Here is a 19911-nt window from a genome sequence, read left to right as displayed (position 1 = left end):
CTGTAGAACTTTTCATTGTTTGTAAATAGCTTATTTTGTTGTTTTCATAATGTACAAATTTTTATATTGTTTTGGATTTTGTGATATGGCTGAGTTTTTGTTTGAGAGTGTCAATATATTCCTGTACATGTAAATTACGTTGTTCATGAATGAGTGCATTTTGATTTTCCTGAATATTCTTTTAACCTGTTTCATTTAGTTTGGTGTTTTAGTGTATGGCTATGGTGTTATCTTGCCTAATTATGGTCCAATGACATTTATTTGTGATTCTAGTTTTCTTTGCTTGGTAAGCTTATAATTTGTAATTACTTTGACTGTGTCCATTTTTGATGGTATTTTACATCACGGTATGTAACTACAGTGATCAAATCAGAATAAACTAATGTATCTATATCTGAAAGTGTGAATAATGTATCTAGACAGTTTGAATATTTGAGGTCTCTGTCTGGAATCTAAATTTTTACATTTCTTTAGTCTCTATTATTATTCAAGAAACTCATAATAATAATAATAATAATATTAATAATAATTATTATTATTATTAAACAAAAATAAAAGTCCAAAAGTTATCAATTTCTATAATTAAAAGAAATTGACACTTTTTAAATTTATATCCAAATATCTGCTTTTTATATTTACTGTTCAAAACCTGTACATTCTAAATACTTATTTCATTTTGAATAGATTTTGGATATATCTATATTGATTAAATAGTCAAAATATTTAACACATCATACAATACTAATTAAAATGTTTATTATGCAATTGTTCCCGTATCATAATTTTTTATATAATAATATTTATTTTACATCCGGAGAAATTTGCAGCTTTTGACGGATTTTTCTGGAAAATTTAAAATTTTAAGACCTGAAAACACTGGCTACACTATAAACTTTACACCTGGCAGTGTAATTGTTTTGTACAAAACAGAAATGAGATCAGTGTTACCAAATCCATAACAAGCTTTTCCCTCTATACCAATTATATTTTACGCCAGATTAAGCCAATGTTTCCCAAAATCTTCAAAATTTTCCATTTTCCAATATTATAGTCTTATTCTCTACTACAACTTTATGGGACCATGAATATATATGAAGTTGAATGTTACCTGAATAAACATTGTGCATGATTGTATTTGGGCTTAAATTATATGACTTTAATTCAGCATAATTAAGAAAAAGCAGCCATTAATTTGTATGTTGTAAATACATGCAGATTCTAACTTTTCATAAAAATTTTTAAGTTGTAATCATTATACTATATTAAAATTTATTGTATTTTTTGAGAACTTTTATACAGTAGAGCGTCAATAAGTGGAACCAATTGGGGACTGGGGTCCTTCCAGTTAATGATTTGTTCCAGTTTCCGACTTTGTACGAAAAAATACATTAACCTGTCCGCTGTTCAAATTTTTCTCCGTTGCGTATCGCTTCCTGTTGAATTTTTCTCCGTTGCGTGTCGCTTCGTGTTGAATTTTTGTCGATTTTAAGCCTAACGAAAATTTTTATAATAATCATCGAGGCTGTCGTATCGTTAAAAATTATTTCTGCATTTTGTACAAACAAAATAAATATATTAAAGAATATAAAAAACATGAAAATTATACTTTAGAAGTAAATTTGGTATCAAAACATTCGATTCAGCACGACACAGTCCGACTGAAAATCGTTCCACTTTCCGGCCATTCCACTTATCGACGCTCTACTGTATTTTATTATCATTATGATAACAATAAATATTATTGTTTATCTATGTTAGTAATTTAGTTTATACATGAATTTGTAAACAAATAATTATTATAAAGAAATAGTAATAACATTTTTATTATCTATATTTAAAATTAAAATTTAACTTAAGTTTGATGATTACATCTTTTTCATTGTACGTACACACACACACACACACACACACACACACACACACACACACACACACAGACAGACAGAGTGGCCAATTTTTGGGGATACTATAGATTACTCCCTATGGAATTTCGGGACTTTGAATATATATCTGAACTGAGGGGACCGAGACGAGTTCAACGATACCCTACTTTTGGACCAGAGACGAAAAATAAAAAAGTTATCATACTTTTTTCAGTGATCACGCGATGATAGAGAGTCGCGTCGCTCTCCGCTAAGTCGGCTTTGCTATCGCAATCGGGAGTCCCGTCGCTTGCTGTTAAAATTGCCTTTAGAAGACGTTTCCCTCTTTTTTTTTACTTTGTTCAAGAACTACCTTGAATCGATCACTAGTTTAGCACATGGTGGCGTGTGGTGGCGCCCATACGAGAGGTCAGTCGGGCCGCCATGTTCGCTGCCATAAGTAACATTAACCAAAATGGCGATCGCGCGATGATCGGAAGTCGCGTCGCTCTCTCTGCTCTCGTATCGCGTGTTTAACGCTCCGGGAGATGACTGTAGTCCGACGTCATGGTTTGCAGACTTTACTGCAAGATGGCAGTACTAGCAACTATAGTGCCGTCTTCATGAGCATTAAAAAAGTATGATAAGTGAAAAAGTATAATAACTTTTTTATTTTTCGTCTCTGGTCCAAAAATAGGGTACCGTTGAACTCGTCTCGGTCCCCTGAGTTCCAATATATAATCAAAGTCCTGAAATTCCATAGGGGGTAATCTATAGTACACCCCAATTTTTTATGAAATCTACTCAGTACATTGTTGGGTCATCTGCTTGCAATACTGCTGTATTCTCCTTGACATGGATGAGATGTTGTTAAGTGGCTGGAGGAATCTGTCACCATATCTGATAAACTACATTCTCCAGTTTACTAAGAATGGATGGTTCTGGATCCAGCTGCCAGATGCACCTTTTTACCTCATCCCACAAATGCTCATTTGGATTGAGATCCAGTGATTATGGAGGCCAACTAAGCAAGATGAAGTCTCTCTCATGTTCTTCAAACCATCTTTGGACAATTTGAACTTTATGGCATGTATCATTGTTCTGCTAGATGTATCCAGTTCCAGTGGGGTAGACCAACAGTGGGCAAATTGCAGCCTTCATCACACAAAATATTAATAAATATATCAATTTCCAAACTTAATAAAGTATGCAGAAAAAATTTTACTGTTATTTTCTACAACTTAGTAAAATGTAAAACAAGAAATCGGCTAACAGATGTGCATTAAAACTAGCAGTAACTAATATTCAACCAAATATTTCAGATATATTATGTTCACATCAATGACAGAAGTCAAATTAAGTATTCTTATGTTAATTTATAATGAATAATTATGATTTACCCGATTTTGTTTTTTTTTTCTCATGTGCAGCCCACATCAATTCAAAAGTTTTAAATGTAGCCCTTACATAGAAAAAGGTTTCCCATCCCTGGATAGACTATTAACATTTCCAGATGTACTGTACTTGGTCAGCAGCAATATTTAATACTTTTGGGTATTAAGACATTGTTCCACACAAAGCAAAGGGCCCAAACAATGTCAGGATCCCCAAACATTCTCCAAACCATAACATTGCCTCTACCAGCTTGAAATGTTGTGGTAATGCATGTAGGGTCCATGCTTTCATGTTTTCTCCATACTTGCACTCTGCCATCTGCATGGTGCAGTTGAAAATGTGATTCATCAAATCACATTACCCTTTTCCAGTCATTACTTCCCTTTTCCAGTCAATCTTCATGATCCTGTGAGAATCGGAGTTGTTTGATCTTGTTAGCTTCCATACCTAATACGATGTAATGTATGGCAAACAGTTTATTCAGAGACTATTGGAAATGTTCCCTGACTAAGATCAGCTGTAATCTGACACATTGTTGCTCTTCTGTTGGACTGTACAAGTCCGGCTACTCTCCTTTCATCTTGAGCATCTAGCAGCTGATATGCCTTACATTGAGAAGCACATTTTTGTTTGGTAGTTCACTCTTTGTACACATGAATATTAGTTACTCTTGAACACTTCACGAGCAAAGCAGTTTTGCTGATACATGCTCCACTGCTTCTAGTATCCACAATCATTCCACGTTCAAAATCTGTTAAATCACATCTTTTACCCATATCTTCACATGCATTCCTTACAACTGTCTGTACAATCATCCAGCAATCCCATTTTATACCAAACTCATCCTCTGGTGATAATAAAGTGCCATTATAGCTAATTTGCATAAACTTTGTAAGTGGTCATAATAAATTGGCCACTCAGTATATGTATCATATAATATACACAATATAAATTTTTTTTATAATCAGTACTCACACATTCATGAAAAAGAAAAATAATTATATTTATACTCAATTATTAAATGAGAAAACAATCTAGAATCTAATTCAAATAAAATTTGAATTAAGACTATTTGAACTTATCATGTAAAATCAAAGAATGCATGTATATTGGTTAATGCTTAGTAATGTAGATATTTGAATATATGACTTATAACAAAAATTATATTCATTAATGAAAATTCAATATAAATTTAAGGTATTAAATTTATAATTATTTGTGAAAAATTGTAATCAATTAAAACAACAAATCATCATTACATTTCAAAAAATGTGATTACATAATATATAATATGATGATTTTAAAAATTACATGTACAGTACAATTTAAAATAAAAAAAAATACATTTTTAAATTACCTTTCTCTAAAAAAATCAGCTAACTCTTTACTGGCTCCATAACCATATTTCATATTATGATATAGTACATCAAATCCATTGTTGCCTTCTCCCTAAAAAATTAGAATTCAATTTAATTCTTAAACTTAAAAATAAATAAATAAATAAAGTGTCATTCTAAATCTTAAATCACACAGATAATATTCATTTTAAAATATAAAATGCAATCATAAAATGTTTAATAAAAAACACTTAAAAATAAATTCAGTATCATTGCAATACCGAATTAATAACAACTGCTTCAGATATGGATGTCATTAAAAAACAAGAAACAACAAATTGAAAGTAATATCGATTAATTATGCTTCTTTTCTTCTAAGCAAGGTAAATATGTTTTCATCAGACTACCTTTTATGTTTAAATAAATAAATATCCAATTATTTTTGAGTGTCTTTGGAAATAAAAACAAAATGAACTGAAGAAACATCAAATAGGTTTCTTTAATAATCTATTTTAGGTTCATGATAATTAAAATGTGTCAGCAGTAATAATTTTTATTTCAATATAGCTAAATGCATTTTATTATTTCTATGCTAATATAGAATTTTAATATGAATTTCTAGGTAAAACTTCCATTTATTTTACATCTGTTTATTTTAACAATTAACAAAATTTTTTGAGAAAATAAATATTTAGTATTTTATTAAGATTATAAACATTTATGGATTAATATTTGATCTCATTTCTACAATGTTATTTGTATTTTCTTTTTTATCTGGAATGCATTTTTGGAAATTAGTACTAGATTATTGACTGCCAGATTGATGATGGTTAACCTACATTAATATTAATAGAGCAGATTTACTAACAACATAAAAATAAATATTTACACTTAGCAAAGATATTTTGCAAAAAATACATAATTGAAATTTGAAATCAATTGCTTAATCTGATTGCTTCGGTAAGTCAGACCAATGCTTTTGATATTAGAATAATTTGTCTTTTAAAAATTTTATCATATCAATATACTCTTACCACTTATGTTTATGTCAATCAACCCTTAAATTGGTACATATTGAGTGCTATACTAGAAGAAAAATTATTCCTCTGGACTATATTACAAAAATGGAATAAAAACTAATTAATGAAAAATTTGTTTTTTTTTTTTTTTTTTTATTGTTTTCTGTGTGTGAGTTTTATATAACTGACACAGCACTAGAATCAATTTTTATACTGCACTCTATGAGTTGTATGTAATGCATGATAAACTTATTGAATTTACCACTTTACGTGTAATTTAAAAGGTAAAAATAAATAAATAAAAAAAAAGTAAAAATTTATCCACTTTTTTAGAAATAAATTGTCAATATTAATTTTAACAATAAAAACATCAACAAATAAAACTTTCACAAACCAACTACAGGATTTTGCTCAAGGGTACCCCATCACGTAACATGCATGTTATAGAATGTCAATCTGCACACCATGGTAGAGAGAGAGATGAGTTATATATGCTTCATGAAACCCCAAGCTCAAAACTAGCATGAGTTAAATACAACTCACGTAGTACTTAATGTGTTAAAAGTCAGTATAACTATTTGCACAATGACAATTTGCAAAATTTTTATAAAAACAAGAATTTTGTAATGAATAAATGCAGATAAAAATATCTTTAAATTCACGTTTAAAATCTTTAATTTCTGTATGATAAAATTGTAATGTTATCAACTACAAGTAGTTATTTAGTACAAAAATACATGTAGGCTGTTTTTTTCCAACCTCCGACAGTCCATAAAAAGAAGACAAGTGTAAATAACAAAATGAATTTATTACCAAAAGTTAAGTACAAACATGGTTACTTTTCCACATAATCACTGTGAAGATTGAGGCATTTGTCATATCTGTGGACGAGCTTTTCCATCCCCTTATCATAGAATGTTGCTGCCAGTGAATTGAGATAGCCTTAACAATGTTGTTTCGAAGATTGTCATTAGTCTCAAACCTCTGCCCTGCTAGCCATGTTTTCAGTTCAGGAAAGAGGTGGAAGTCTTCACACATTAAAAAGTTCCAAGTTGGGTGGAAGTCTGAAAGGTGGAAGTCTTCACCACCTTTAAACACCCAGCATATAGCCCCAATTTAGCACAAAGCGACTTCCACCTCTTTCCTGAACAGAAAAAGTGGCTAGCAGGGCAGAGGTTCAAGACTAATGACAATCTTCGAAACAACATTAGTGCCCATCTCAAGTCATTGGCGGCAACATTCTACAACAAGGGGATGGAAAAGCTCATCCACAGATATGACAGATGCCTCAATCTTCACAGTGACTATGTCGAAAAGTAACCATGTTTGTACCTAACTTTTGGTAATAAATTCATTTTGTTATTTACACTTGTCTTTGTTTATGGACCATCAGAGGTTAAAAAAAAAACAGCCTATGTATATAAAAAATTATAAATATTCATATTATTAACAGAAAAAATTTGGAAACTTAGTTTATCAATTTTTTTTGTCAAATGTTAATAAACCAGCAAAGCATTAATGATGATAATCTAAGATCTAGTATTCACATCATCTTCAAAATTAAATTCTTGTTCTTAAAATAAATGAAACTCACAATGAGAACTGGTTCTCAAAAACATTTCATTTATAATTACAAATTTAAAATATAACTGTTTCTATTGTAAACAGATAATAGAAACTTGCTTATTCAAATTCTTCAAACAAACATTTTGAGTATTCTTTCATCTTGAAAGTTTTCTTTATCAAACTTATTTTAATTAAAACTAAAGAAAAATCTGTTTATTTAAAAAAATAAAAATTAGCATTAACAAAAGATTCCATTTTGCTAATTTTTATTAATTACTACAGAAATCTTATTTAAATTCTAAGTAAATGGTTACTAAGTAATATTCATCATCATCATTTATTGTCTATTGGAAATTTCTTCCCTATTACAAGGGGGTTACATTTACATTGTTTACTTGTTTTTTACTTTACAATACTTTTGATTTTAATTTACACCTATTTTTCCGCGAATACATTCCAAACATTTTTAATTTGAATCTTACAATTTTATTGTTCTATTTCATTAATAATAACATGTTTTAATACTTCATTAGTGTTAGTTTGTTTTGTTTTTATAAATGTCGATTATTTTACAAAAATAGTTATAAATTTTATATAAGTCTTTTTTACCCATTTTGTTGAAGTTTTTTAACAATTCTATTAGCGAATTGCATTTATAAGTTCGAGTTATGTCATAGTGTTCACGAATATCATTTAATTTTGGACATTTTAATATTAAATGATAAGGTGTTGAATCATCGGAGTTACATAAGAAACATTTTGTTGATAAGCTTATGTAAGTGTTGTTAACATACAGCGAATTTTTATTTAAACGAAGTTGTGCTATAAAGCGTTTTACATTCAAGTTTACCGAATACAACATATATGATTGAACTGATGGTATTTTAAATATATCTAAGTACCACGGATGATATTTACTGCTATGTAATGAGAACTGATCTTTGTTTATGGATTGTGCCATAGCTGAGTTTAAAAGTAGTGAGTAGCCTGTTTTCCAATCTTGAATGTTATCTTGAAATAGTAGTTCTGATACTCCAAAAGAGTTGAAGATAGTTTTTAATTTGTTATGCCATAGCTGTTTATTTTTTTGAAGTTTACTTTGCTTGATGTTTTCATGATATAGAGCAATCAAATTGTTGTCACTATTGAATTTGAGTCTGTAATAAAATTTAATGATTCGTTTTAATATGAACGGGAAAGACCATATACGATTGGTTTCATGACGTAGTGCATATCCGGGTATTGTCCGTTCTAACTGAAATAATCTGCGTAGATAGTAAATATGGAATCGTTCTAATTTGTAGAGATAATCCAAGCTCCAAATGGGACTGGCGTAAAATATCATTGGATTAATAATCGAATTGTAAAGTTTCATGTGTATTCTTAAGTCAGAAGTTTTCAATCTGCTGCATAAAAACAAAAGATTATCGATTGCTTGATTGACTTTATTGTTAAGTTTAGAAATGTGCGATTTAAATGTTAAGTTCCAGTCAAAATTAATTCCTAGGTAATTTATCTCATTGACAGTTTGTAGCAGGATATTTTCATGATAAATTTTTGTTTCGTTAACAGATATTTTACTGTTGTTCCGAAAAATAATTATTTTAGTTTTACTTGGATTAACTGCTAAATATTTAGACTTAAAATGCGAATTTAATTGATTGATTTTCCTTTGGAGAGAAATTTTTGTCGGTGCTACCACAACCAAGTCATCAGCAAAGAGAATATAATGAAATGCTTTATTGCCTATGAGTATACCATCGTTTACTTCAGAAAAAAGATGATCTATATCTTTCAAATAAAAGTTAAATAAATGTGGAGATAATGGATCTCCTTGAAGAATACCACGTGAATGCGTTAATGGTGGAAGAATGTTTTTACCGTGCTTGATCTTTATTTTATAATTTTGAAATAATATTGATATTGTTCCTGTAAATTGAGAACTAGCACCACTCTCCTTAAGTTTTTGTTGTAAAAAAGGTACATATACTGAATCGAATGCCTTTTTAATATCTATAAAAGCAGCATACACTTTTCTATGTTTTTTTACGAGATATATTTGAATAATCATTAGCAAAGTAAATATCGCAAATTCGGTGCCTTTATTTTTTGTATAAGCAAACTGAAATTCTGCTTCTAACTCGTTGATTTTGATCCAATTTTGAAATTTTTTTGCAAGTATCGATGTAAAACATTTTCTAAGTGTAGATAACAAAGCTATAGGTCTATAGTTTTCTGGAGCCATCTGGTCTCCCTTTTTATAGATCATCGTCATGATTATGGAATTCCAAGATTCAGGATAGGACAATGTGCTGTACATAGCATTGAATATTTTCAATAATTTTATTTTAGATTCCGTTGGTAGCATTTTTAAGAATTTGGTTGGTATGTTATCATCCCCTGGGGTAGTATTGTTTTTTGTTTTTTGAATTACTTCGTCGAGTTCATTCATAGTCAAGTCAGCGTTTAAATAATCATCATAATAATTAATATTTCTTTCCATTGGAACTTTTAAATTTTTTATAATGAAGCTTTGATAAAATTTCTTCCAAGTTTCGAATCTTATACAAATGTTAATATCTCCTAGATTAGCTTTTGGTCGAAATTTTCGGATAGTATTCCAAAATATTTTGCTATTATTACTATTATTTATTAAATTTGATTCAATTCTACAAAAGTAGTTTTTCTTTTTCGTCTTAATTAAGTTATTGTAGATTCGTTTGGAGTTTTTGTAATTAATCAAATTTTCTTTATTAGGATTTTGCCTGTAAATTTTTAAATCTTGTTGCTTTCGCCGTTTTTCTTTGTAACAATCGGAATCATACCAGATTTTTTTATTTTTATTTTGCGCGTATTTGTTATCCTTGTTTGATATTATATAATCATTCATGATATTCATCATTATTTTGTATACCTCTTCACAGTTATTATTAGTTACTTCTAGCATATTTTTAAACCGATTTCCAATTTCGGACTCATAACTAGCCAATTTGTACTTTATCTTGAAGTTGTTGTTATATATATAATCCGAATTCTCAAAAGGAAATAAACGGAATTTTGCTATTGTAGGAAAATGATCTGAAATATCAAAATTCGTAGTCTGAAATTCTACACAACAATCTAAGAATAATTCAGAGCAAATTGTGAAATCTATGGTCGAAGCACCCGTATTAGTCAAGCAAGTATGTTCAGCTGGAATATCCTGTTGAATTCTGCCGTTAAGAAGAAACAATCTGTGTTCTGTTAGCAACTCGATAAAGTTTTTACCCAATCTGTTGGTTTGTTTATCTTTCGAAAGACGTTTATTAGATATATTGAAATTGGCACCTTTATATTTTGAATCTATTAACTCACCAATCCTTGCATTAAAATCTCCCACTACCAAAATGAGCGGAGAAATATGACTCCAACTTTCTAATGTTTTAAACATATTTTTTAAAGTACTTAGATCATCAGGCGGAATATAAGCAATTAATAATGTTATTAAATTATTCGTTTTATTTACCAAAGTAGGCTTCTGTAATGAGATAAGAAGTAGCATATAATTGTTGAATTTTTTTATGTCAATTATTTTACCAAGGTTCTTTTTTATAAGGATACATATACCTCCACTTGGACGGCCTGGACCTGTAGGTTTTTGTGCTTGAATCGATTCCACTATAAAGTTATTAAAAAATTTTGTTTTATAATACAAATTCGAAGTAATCCAAGTTTCAGTAATTGCTAAAATATCCGGATCGTATTTAACACAAAAATTATTTATTAGTGACGTTTTATTTTTTATTCCTTGGCCATTCCAGTTAGCAATGGAAACCATTTGATTATTCTTTATGACTTTGTTATGTTGCGTATATTTTTGCTTAACATGATATCAACTGTCTGTATTTATTTGATTACTATAAGGACGAAAATTATTTACATAAACCAATTTGCTCAATTTTAGGCTATATGTTATTTTTTCTTGGTTTATCGTTAATATATCATTACGGAGTTTAACTTGGTCTTTTTGTTTTCGTAATTCATGAAGTATTGGGAGTAAATTTTTCTTTCTTATCCTTGAGTTTTTAGTCAAATCTGGGGATATTTGCATATCTTCCCATTCTTCTAATGCGTTTTTTTGTTGTTTCTTTTGAATAAAGGTATAGAAAAATTTATCACGAAGTTGCTTATTGCTGAATGTTATTCTTACTGTTGTATTAGGTTTCTTAGTTATTAAGTTTGTTTCTGTTATCTCAGTTTGGGCTATATCGTGAATGTTTAGTACATTAGTCATAAAGTTATATACCTCTAACGTAGATATGGATTTCGAGCTTGGATATTTGTATACAATTATTTTTTTATAATTATAATCATTAATTAAAGAGTCTATTTTAAATTGCGTTAGTTCATTTTCACTTTTTTGATTTTCTAGTTGTTGTTTTAAATTTTTAATTTCTTCCTCCATATATATCTGTCTTTCCTTAGTCTCACGTATATCTTGACGTATTCGTTCTACGTCTTCTTTTATATAGACCATTTGTTCTAACAGTTTATCATTTGAAGCATTTATTAAATCTGATATTTTAGTCCATAGAAGTGCAGTTGTGGTGTCAAGTTGACTTGCTGGATTAGTAAGAAGGCTTGAATTAATATTAGGTGACTCACCTGTTGAGCCTAATGAATTCTGCTGACCAGGTTCCATATTTTGATTCGAGAATTCTTTTGTTCCTTCTTGTGAATCACTTTTCGGTTGTGTTCCGTAATCCGTAATGAGTTTGGAGCTTGAAGTGCTTGGTTGAGCTTGTTTGTTCTCTGTCCTCGTTCTGGTCAGTGGAGGTCTTCCACGCTTGACTGGAGATCTTTGCATATTATTATTTTTTTGTATTATTGCTTTTTCCTTTACCTTCACTTAGTTAGTGTTAGTTTAAACTTGTTTAATAATAAGTTAATCAAATAAACAGTAATTCACCACTTCGCTGCACAAATGAAAGGTTCACAGAAAAAGTCACTCGCAGCCGTTACTAAGTAATATTTATCATCTTTCTTTACCACTCAGGAAAATTGCAATTTCTACTCAGAACTTTTGCTACACAGACGCTACACAGACAATATAAAATTTGTTTTAAAAAATTTTTCAAATATAACAATATTTTTGCATTCACTGTTAAAAATTATCTTTTTATTTTTCAGAATGTTCAATATTCCTAATCAAACAGTATAAAACAATTCAGCTGTCTCTCAACATATAGGCAACAATATATACAATTTTTTGTAATAGAATACTGGTATATCAGTAATAGAGAACTTTTTAAGAACAATCTTATTGTTAAAATAAAACAACAAGAAAGACATAGTTAACACTAATCTTTAAAACCTTCAATATTGAAATACTTAATTATATCAATTCCTAATGACGATAATTAAAAAAAACAACTTAAACCTGCTAAGATGCTCAGCAGGTGCTTTCCTTCTTATGGACATTAGTTTGGCTTCTTTCCAAGTCTTTCCCATTCATTTATTATAGTTTCCTCAAAAATGTTAATATTTTCAATGCAACTTCTGAAAGACTTCTTAGCAAGATTAAAGTTGTGCAAATCAAGGCACTAAAAACATTTAAATAATTAAAATTTAAAAAAAAAAAGTTGACTAAAAAATGAGAAATCAGACAAATATGAAATTCCAGCATATGTGAAGAATAATAACAAAAAGAGAGTAGGAAAAACATTCTCAGAAAAGATAAAATACAAATATGATCTCATAATGGGAAATATGAGAAAATAACACAAAACTATAAAGAGAAATTATCTGTAGGGCTCAATAAAAAAAAATAGAGGATATTTATATTAAAAAAATATAAATGACAGAAAAAAAAAGAAAAATACTGAATTCTTGAATATAAGTTACTATGCAGATTAACAAAAACATTTCTGTTCTAGGTAAACTTTAAAAATTCATAATTTATACTGAAAAATTAATTTATATTCTTTATACAGTAGAGTGTTGTTTATCCAAATAAATTGGGGACTGGGGTTGTTCGGATAACCGATTATGTATGAAAAAATATATTAACCTATCCCAAATTTTTCTTCATTGCGTGTCACTTCGCATTGGATTTTTGTCAATTTTAAGCCTAACGAAAATTTTTATAATAATAATTGTTTACATCACTCAATTATGCAAGATTCATTTTCATTTATAAAAATGACTAATCTCAAAATCAGAGATGGGCAAATATCATTCTCAAATTCAAATATTAATCAGATATTGAATATCTTGAATACTCAAAATACCCTGAATACTTATATAAGGTAATTAAATTTATTAATTTATTAAAATATTGAAATAAATTAGTGAAGTAAAACAAAGTAAAAATACTTGTAAAAACAATTTACTAAGTCTTAAGAAATAAAACTTCAAACTTTTAATTTTGGTTATTAAAGTAGTTTTTTAGGCACTTTTATCTCTACTACAATAGAATGACAAATAATTTCTTATTGTCACCTAGTGCAGATTTTTATTTAAGAAAAACAAGAATTTGAAACATTACAATCTAGTCTGCTTCTTTTATTGTCGCAAATTAAACCAGAGATGTTGAAAAGGCTCTGTCTGTATGCAATGGTGGATACAAGAGCATACTATTAGCACCAAAAAAAAAAAAAAAACTTAAAAACTTATTTAATCAAACCTCAAAACATTGATTTAAAAAAATTTATGATGGCAAATGTGGTTTATCAGCCCATCTGGAATACAAACATCTTGTACAGGTTAATAAGAGGTTCTTATAATTATTCAAATGTTTTTAATTTTTGAGTTAGCCTCACTTTGGGTTCTTATGGATCCACTATTGTATGTATGGTGTGATATTGGAATTATTCATAGTATTCAAATTTATTTTTTATTAATGTAATATTTGAGATCTCAAATCTTGAATACTTTCTATTATTCGAGTATTTGCAGATAATACTCACTAATCTCTACTCAAACATATTTTTACTTTAATACTAATAAGTGTATAATTTTTAAAATAACCAATATTAAATGAGTATCAAGCCCTATTTCTAATATCTAATATAGATGACTCTTGATAAATTGGAACTTTGTTAATTCATATCTTTCTTAGGTCAAATTTTATTTCTGCCTCAATAACTTATGTGATGGTTATTGTCACCAGAGCTCAACTTTCAAGTAGATACAGACCACTGTGCATTTGAAGTAACAGATATAATTAATGAGTTTTTGAATTGTGTTCATAACATCACATTTGTGTAATATGTGTTACAAATATTCTGAAACAGTAAATAAATTCAACTGTCAAGTGTCTCTTAGCATAGTTATTTCATTAATGTAAAATCTCACTATCTTGATATTCACTCAGCTAATTTTTCAGACCCATCAATATTTTTGGTCTACTTCCAAGACCTGCAGATCTTGGAAGTAGACCAAAAATATCAAGATAGTGAGTTTTTATATTATTGTATAGCTCAGTTTCTGAAGTACAGAAATTTTAATAATTTCATTATGAATTCTCTACACCATAATTTCTGATGTTCCTGTTAATGCACCAGCTCTGATCATTGCTTGCTTAACTGAATATTTATATCAGTTTGAAGCAGCTTCTTCATCAGAAAACAATATTATCACAGTTTTAATATTTCTACCCTCACTACAAACAACTTTGAATTGCTTCGACAATGCTGCCATCCTATCTTCACAAAATATGTCTAAATGTCTAACCTATCTACAATACACAATGGAATGAGTTGTTCACTACATCATTCATTCTTTCAGGAGTTCAGGTTATCACACACAGTAACTTCCATAAATGCAATGCATTTTCTCTCTCTGAGTGAAACAGTTTTGAGAGATGTTTTGATAACTAGAAATCTAGAATTCCAGTGAAATCATTTCATGCCTGATATTGTATACTTTGTTGCATTTTCACAGAATCACACTAAGCCACATTTAGATGAATAAAATCAAACATTTAATAATGTATACTTGAAGAAACAAAGAGGGATATGTCAACTTCTCCAATGCCACCATAGAAATCTTAAAAATTTAGAGGCATTTAACTCCTAAAGTAATGATGTTATTCTTAAATGTAAGTAAGTTAGCCAGTCAAATTTTATAAAGTGTTCCAATTTTTAAATGTCAAAAAAGCTTTTTAGAAACTACATTATGTATGAAACAGATATGCTTGATTACTTTGAAAACACTTCATTGAACAGGAAGTAGTGGATTGATCATTCATGACAAATTTACTTTAGACTTCTTTCACTAACAGTATAAACATTTTTTGTAATGTACAAACCTAAGAAACTAAATATAATGTCTTATATTTATGTCAAATTGTATTGTTTGTATGATTTCATTAAAATGATGGAAATTTCCATAACTCAATTATTTCTCTCTTATACTGAGTTAATAAGAGTTAATTGTATTAATATAATATTAATAGAGTTGAAATTAGTTACAGGGTACCAATTAAAAGATTAATCATCTGTTACTTGTTTATGCTAAGTAGTAGTATGCTAAGTACAGTACAATCTCAGCAATCTGACCGTGTCAGATTAAGATCACACATTATTAGAAGGTAAATTCAATGGCACATAAATTTGATAGCATGAAGTCAATTTTTAACAATGCAACAAAACACAAGCTGGACTTCTGATCAAAATGTCCAAATATACTGCCATTGCTTTTAATCAATATTGCCAAGTTGGTGGATTCCCATTAAATTTAGTGGAAAATTGAAGCAATCATGGATAATATTGAGTGATTAATTTTTATATTTATATAGTATTTTGTTATAAGATACTGCATTTTTTGAGCAACATATGATGATGAGCCTAACAATCTTTAATATGCTCAAATTGAATTTTCAAGCTCAAGTTCAATATTATGCCACAGGAAGGTGTTCAAATTTAGTAAGAACTGGAGTTTGAACTAATGAAAAGCTTAAATGACTTGGAAACAGTACCAGTAATATCCAGAGTTGACTAGTATCTAAATGTTAAAGTAAAATCCAAAATGAAAACTGGAAGAGATAACTTGTAATAAAATGAAAACTATATACACTTACAAAAGGGGATTATGGAACAAACGTTATTCATACCTTCCCATTCACACAACCCATTTACTTATAAAATTGTAGCATTCAGAGCTCTAGTCAGAAGACCATATACACACACTGTTCAGATATCACAAACAGCATGGAAGAGCTCAAATATATTGAAGAAATAGCCAGAACACATGGGTATGATAAAAAGTTAATACAAAACCTGACACAAAAAACAGAATACAAATATATAAAGCATCCCCAATCAGAAGTCATGAATGAACAATCACACCTGCCAACAACTAGGTGAATAATTATAGATTTTGATCTTAGACTCAAATCAATTTATAAACAAATTGCTAAATATTTAAATGCCAGCTTACGTTTCAATAGAAATGCCACAATCTACAAATTGCTACACAACAGTAAAGATGAGGTAGACAACAACACATCAGGTGTATATTCAATCCCAGTAACAGATGAAAGATTTAATTTCCAACTTACATCAGATCAACAATTAGATCTTTAAAATGCAGAATCAATAACCACAAATACAACATAGATAACAATAAACCAACAATCATTATTTTATCTGAATATGCAACAGAGCCTGGGGTGTCTGTGAATCTAAGTAAAACAAAAATAATAAAAAGAATCTATGATGAATATCATATAAGAATGCTTGAAACATTGGAAATATTCAAGGCCATGTTGAAAAATAATTGTATTAACAATAAAGATTCAGAATCCCTATCTAATGGTTGGCAATCGTTCTTTGATAATCCCACAATTTAATTATACATAAAAATATGTAGGCAGATGAAATTCCTGTTGTTCACTTTATTCGTATTTTTATTCTTTAATTTACTTTTTAATTAATTCAATTTTTGCTGGATTTTTGACTTTTGAGTAAGTTGATTGAATATAGTAAAGTTTGGATTAATTCAGAATTAATCCAAACTTTTTAAAAAACATTTGATTTTGAGAGTCGTTTGTTCAATATTCTTGATGCCTGAGGATGTCTATTACACATAGACGAAAACGTCCATAAAAATTTTTTGTTTTCAAGTTATGAACTGGTGATGGTTTATTTAGTGAGTGGTATAGTTACAATTACCCAGTTTTTAAGATATATTGATTGAATGTAATTTATCCAGCATTCTGCTGTTGTCTATTATTTTAAAATTTTATTAAGTTTATTTTTTTATTATATATATTTTATACACTCAGTTTTTCATTAATATATACTTGTTCAAATACATTTTTATGTATACAAGATTACAAAATTTTTAAAATGTTTTATAAATAACATTGTTGAATGTCTGAAACATTCCAATTTGGATGAAAACAAAACACCTTGGTATTTCCAGCAAACAAGTAAAATTTAATAAAATAAAAACGTTTTCGACTATTTTTAATAGTCCTCTTCAGTTAGACTCTTTAACAAACGTACTACACCTTTTAAGTATCCAGTAGGAAGTTTTATTAGAATAAAAACGTTTTCGGCCGCATTAATCAGCCTTCGTCAGTTAACGAATATCAAAAACGAACAAAATTCGAAATTACAAAAAAACGGCGTTCGAAATTTACAAACAACCGCGCTTGCGCATTGACGGGTTTAAGCCCCGTTTTCCGTATCAAAAACGTGTATCAAAAACGACGGGAATACACCGTTAATACGGCACTGCTTAAGGAATTCGAACTTCGTTCTTGCTCTAGAAAGTTTAATAACCAATCTCCTATAAAGTTTGGCCGGTGAAGCCATAATTCGAAAACTTCCTACTGGATACTTATACTCCTACTGGATACTTCGATTCTAATAAAACTTCCTACTGGATACTTAAAAGGTGTAGTACGTTTGTTTTGCAGTCCAGTAAACGTTTCTCTTTTATTCGAATTATGGCTTCACCGGCCAAACTTTATAGGAGATTGGTTATTAAACTTTCTAGAGCAAGAACGAAGTTCGAATTCCTTAAGCAGTGCCGTATTAACGGTGTATTCCCGTCGTTTTTGATACACGTTTTTGATACGGAAAACGGGGCTTAAACCCGTCAATGCGCAAGCGCGGTTGTTTGTAAATTTCGAACGCCGTTTTTTTGTAATTTCGAATTTTGTTCGTTTTTGATATTCGTTAACTGACGAAGGCTGATTAATGCGGCCAAAAATGTTTTTATTCTAATAAAACTTCCTACTGGATACTTAAAAGGTGTAGTACGTTTATTTTGCAGTCCAGTAAACGTTTCTCTTTTAGACTCTTTAAATTGAAAATGAAACATAAAATAGAATGCTTCTTTAAAAAGAAGAATTAGAACAAAAATAGAATGCCAGCAATAACATCATTTAAATTTAAAATAATAAAATAAAAATAACATGAAATAAAAGTAACATAAAAATAGTACAAATTAAACAGTAAAATAAAACAAAGTATTAATATAATTAATTGTTGTAGTAAAAAGATTTCCATGCACTAGAAAGACTATCAGCATCTCTATGGTTGATGCAACCTTTGGTATTATGGGCCTTGTAAATCTCTAGTTTTTCAATGTATTTAATAAGATGTTTGTTAGTGGCAGTCTTAATTATGGAAGCTTTATCCCAATAAATATTGACATCTTGTTCTTTTGCGAAGGCTGCCAGGACAGTACTGTCCAAGTGTTTAGTAATTGAATATTTATGCTCCTGCAACCTTTGTTTTAAAGACCTCATGGTAGCACCAACATAAACTAACTCTGAATTAAAACGGCAGTCAGTTAATGGGATTGAATATACTCCTGATGTGTTGTTTCGATTTAGTTTCAACTTATCGTTCCGTAGAATTCTGTAAATCGTAGGATTACGTCGATAGATCATTTTAACATTGTTCTTGCGAGCTATTTTCTTAAAGATGGAATGTAGGAAAGGAATATAGTTGAGAACTACCTTTCGGTCTTGGTTGGTGGTAGTAGGATGTTTATTTGTTGGATTACAAAATTATGCTCTAATTGACAAATTTTGTAATCCAACAAATAAACATCCTACTACCACCAACCAAGACCGAAAGGTAGTTCTCAACTATATTCCTTTCCTACATTCCATCTTTAAGAAAATAGCTCGCAAGAACAATGTTAAAATGATCTATCGACGTAATCCTACGATTTACAGAATTCTACGGAACGATAAGTTGAAACTAAATCGAAACAACACATCAGGAGTATATTCAATCCCATTAACTGACTGCCGTTTTAATTCAGAGTTAGTTTATGTTGGTGCTACCATGAGGTCTTTAAAACAAAGGTTGCAGGAGCATAAATATTCAATTACTAAACACTTGGACAGTACTGTCCTGGCAGCCTTCGCAAAAGAACAAGATGTCAATATTTATTGGGATAAAGCTTCCATAATTAAGACTGCCACTAACAAACATCTTATTAAATACATTGAAAAACTAGAGATTTACAAGGCCCATAATACCAAAGGTTGCATCAACCATAGAGATGCTGATAGTCTTTCTAGTGCATGGAAATCTTTTTACTACAACAATTAATTATATTAATACTTTGTTTTATTTTACTGTTTAATTTGTACTATTTTTATGTTACTTTTATTTCATGTTATTTTTATTTTATTATTTTAAATTTAAATGATGTTATTGCTGGCATTCTATTTTTGTTCTAATTCTTCTTTTTAAAGAAGCATTCTATTTTATGTTTCATTTT

General features: G+C 29.3%; 1 protein-coding gene across 5 annotated transcripts in view; it reads right to left on the bottom strand.

Moving 5' to 3' along the window:
* The window catches only part of LOC136973780 (F-BAR domain only protein 2), a 104099-nt gene that overhangs the window by 72381 nt on the left and 11807 nt on the right, over window positions 1-19911 (bottom strand). For all 5 annotated transcript variants that reach the window (XM_067268538.1, XM_067268540.1, XM_067268539.1 and 2 more), the window contains exon 2: window positions 4615-4706. In XM_067268538.1, the coding sequence (XP_067124639.1) occupies window positions 4615-4706 (92 nt within the window). The remainder of the gene's footprint in view (window positions 1-4614; window positions 4707-19911) is intronic.

The sequence above is a fragment of the Centruroides vittatus genome, unplaced genomic scaffold, assembly GCF_030686945.1.
Source record: "Centruroides vittatus isolate TY-2023 unplaced genomic scaffold, ASM3068694v2 contig_329, whole genome shotgun sequence".
Classification (NCBI taxonomy): Eukaryota; Metazoa; Arthropoda; class Arachnida; order Scorpiones; family Buthidae; genus Centruroides; species Centruroides vittatus.
The sequence above is the reverse complement of the archived record's forward strand: the minus strand, read 5'-3'. Positions and strand labels throughout refer to the sequence as shown.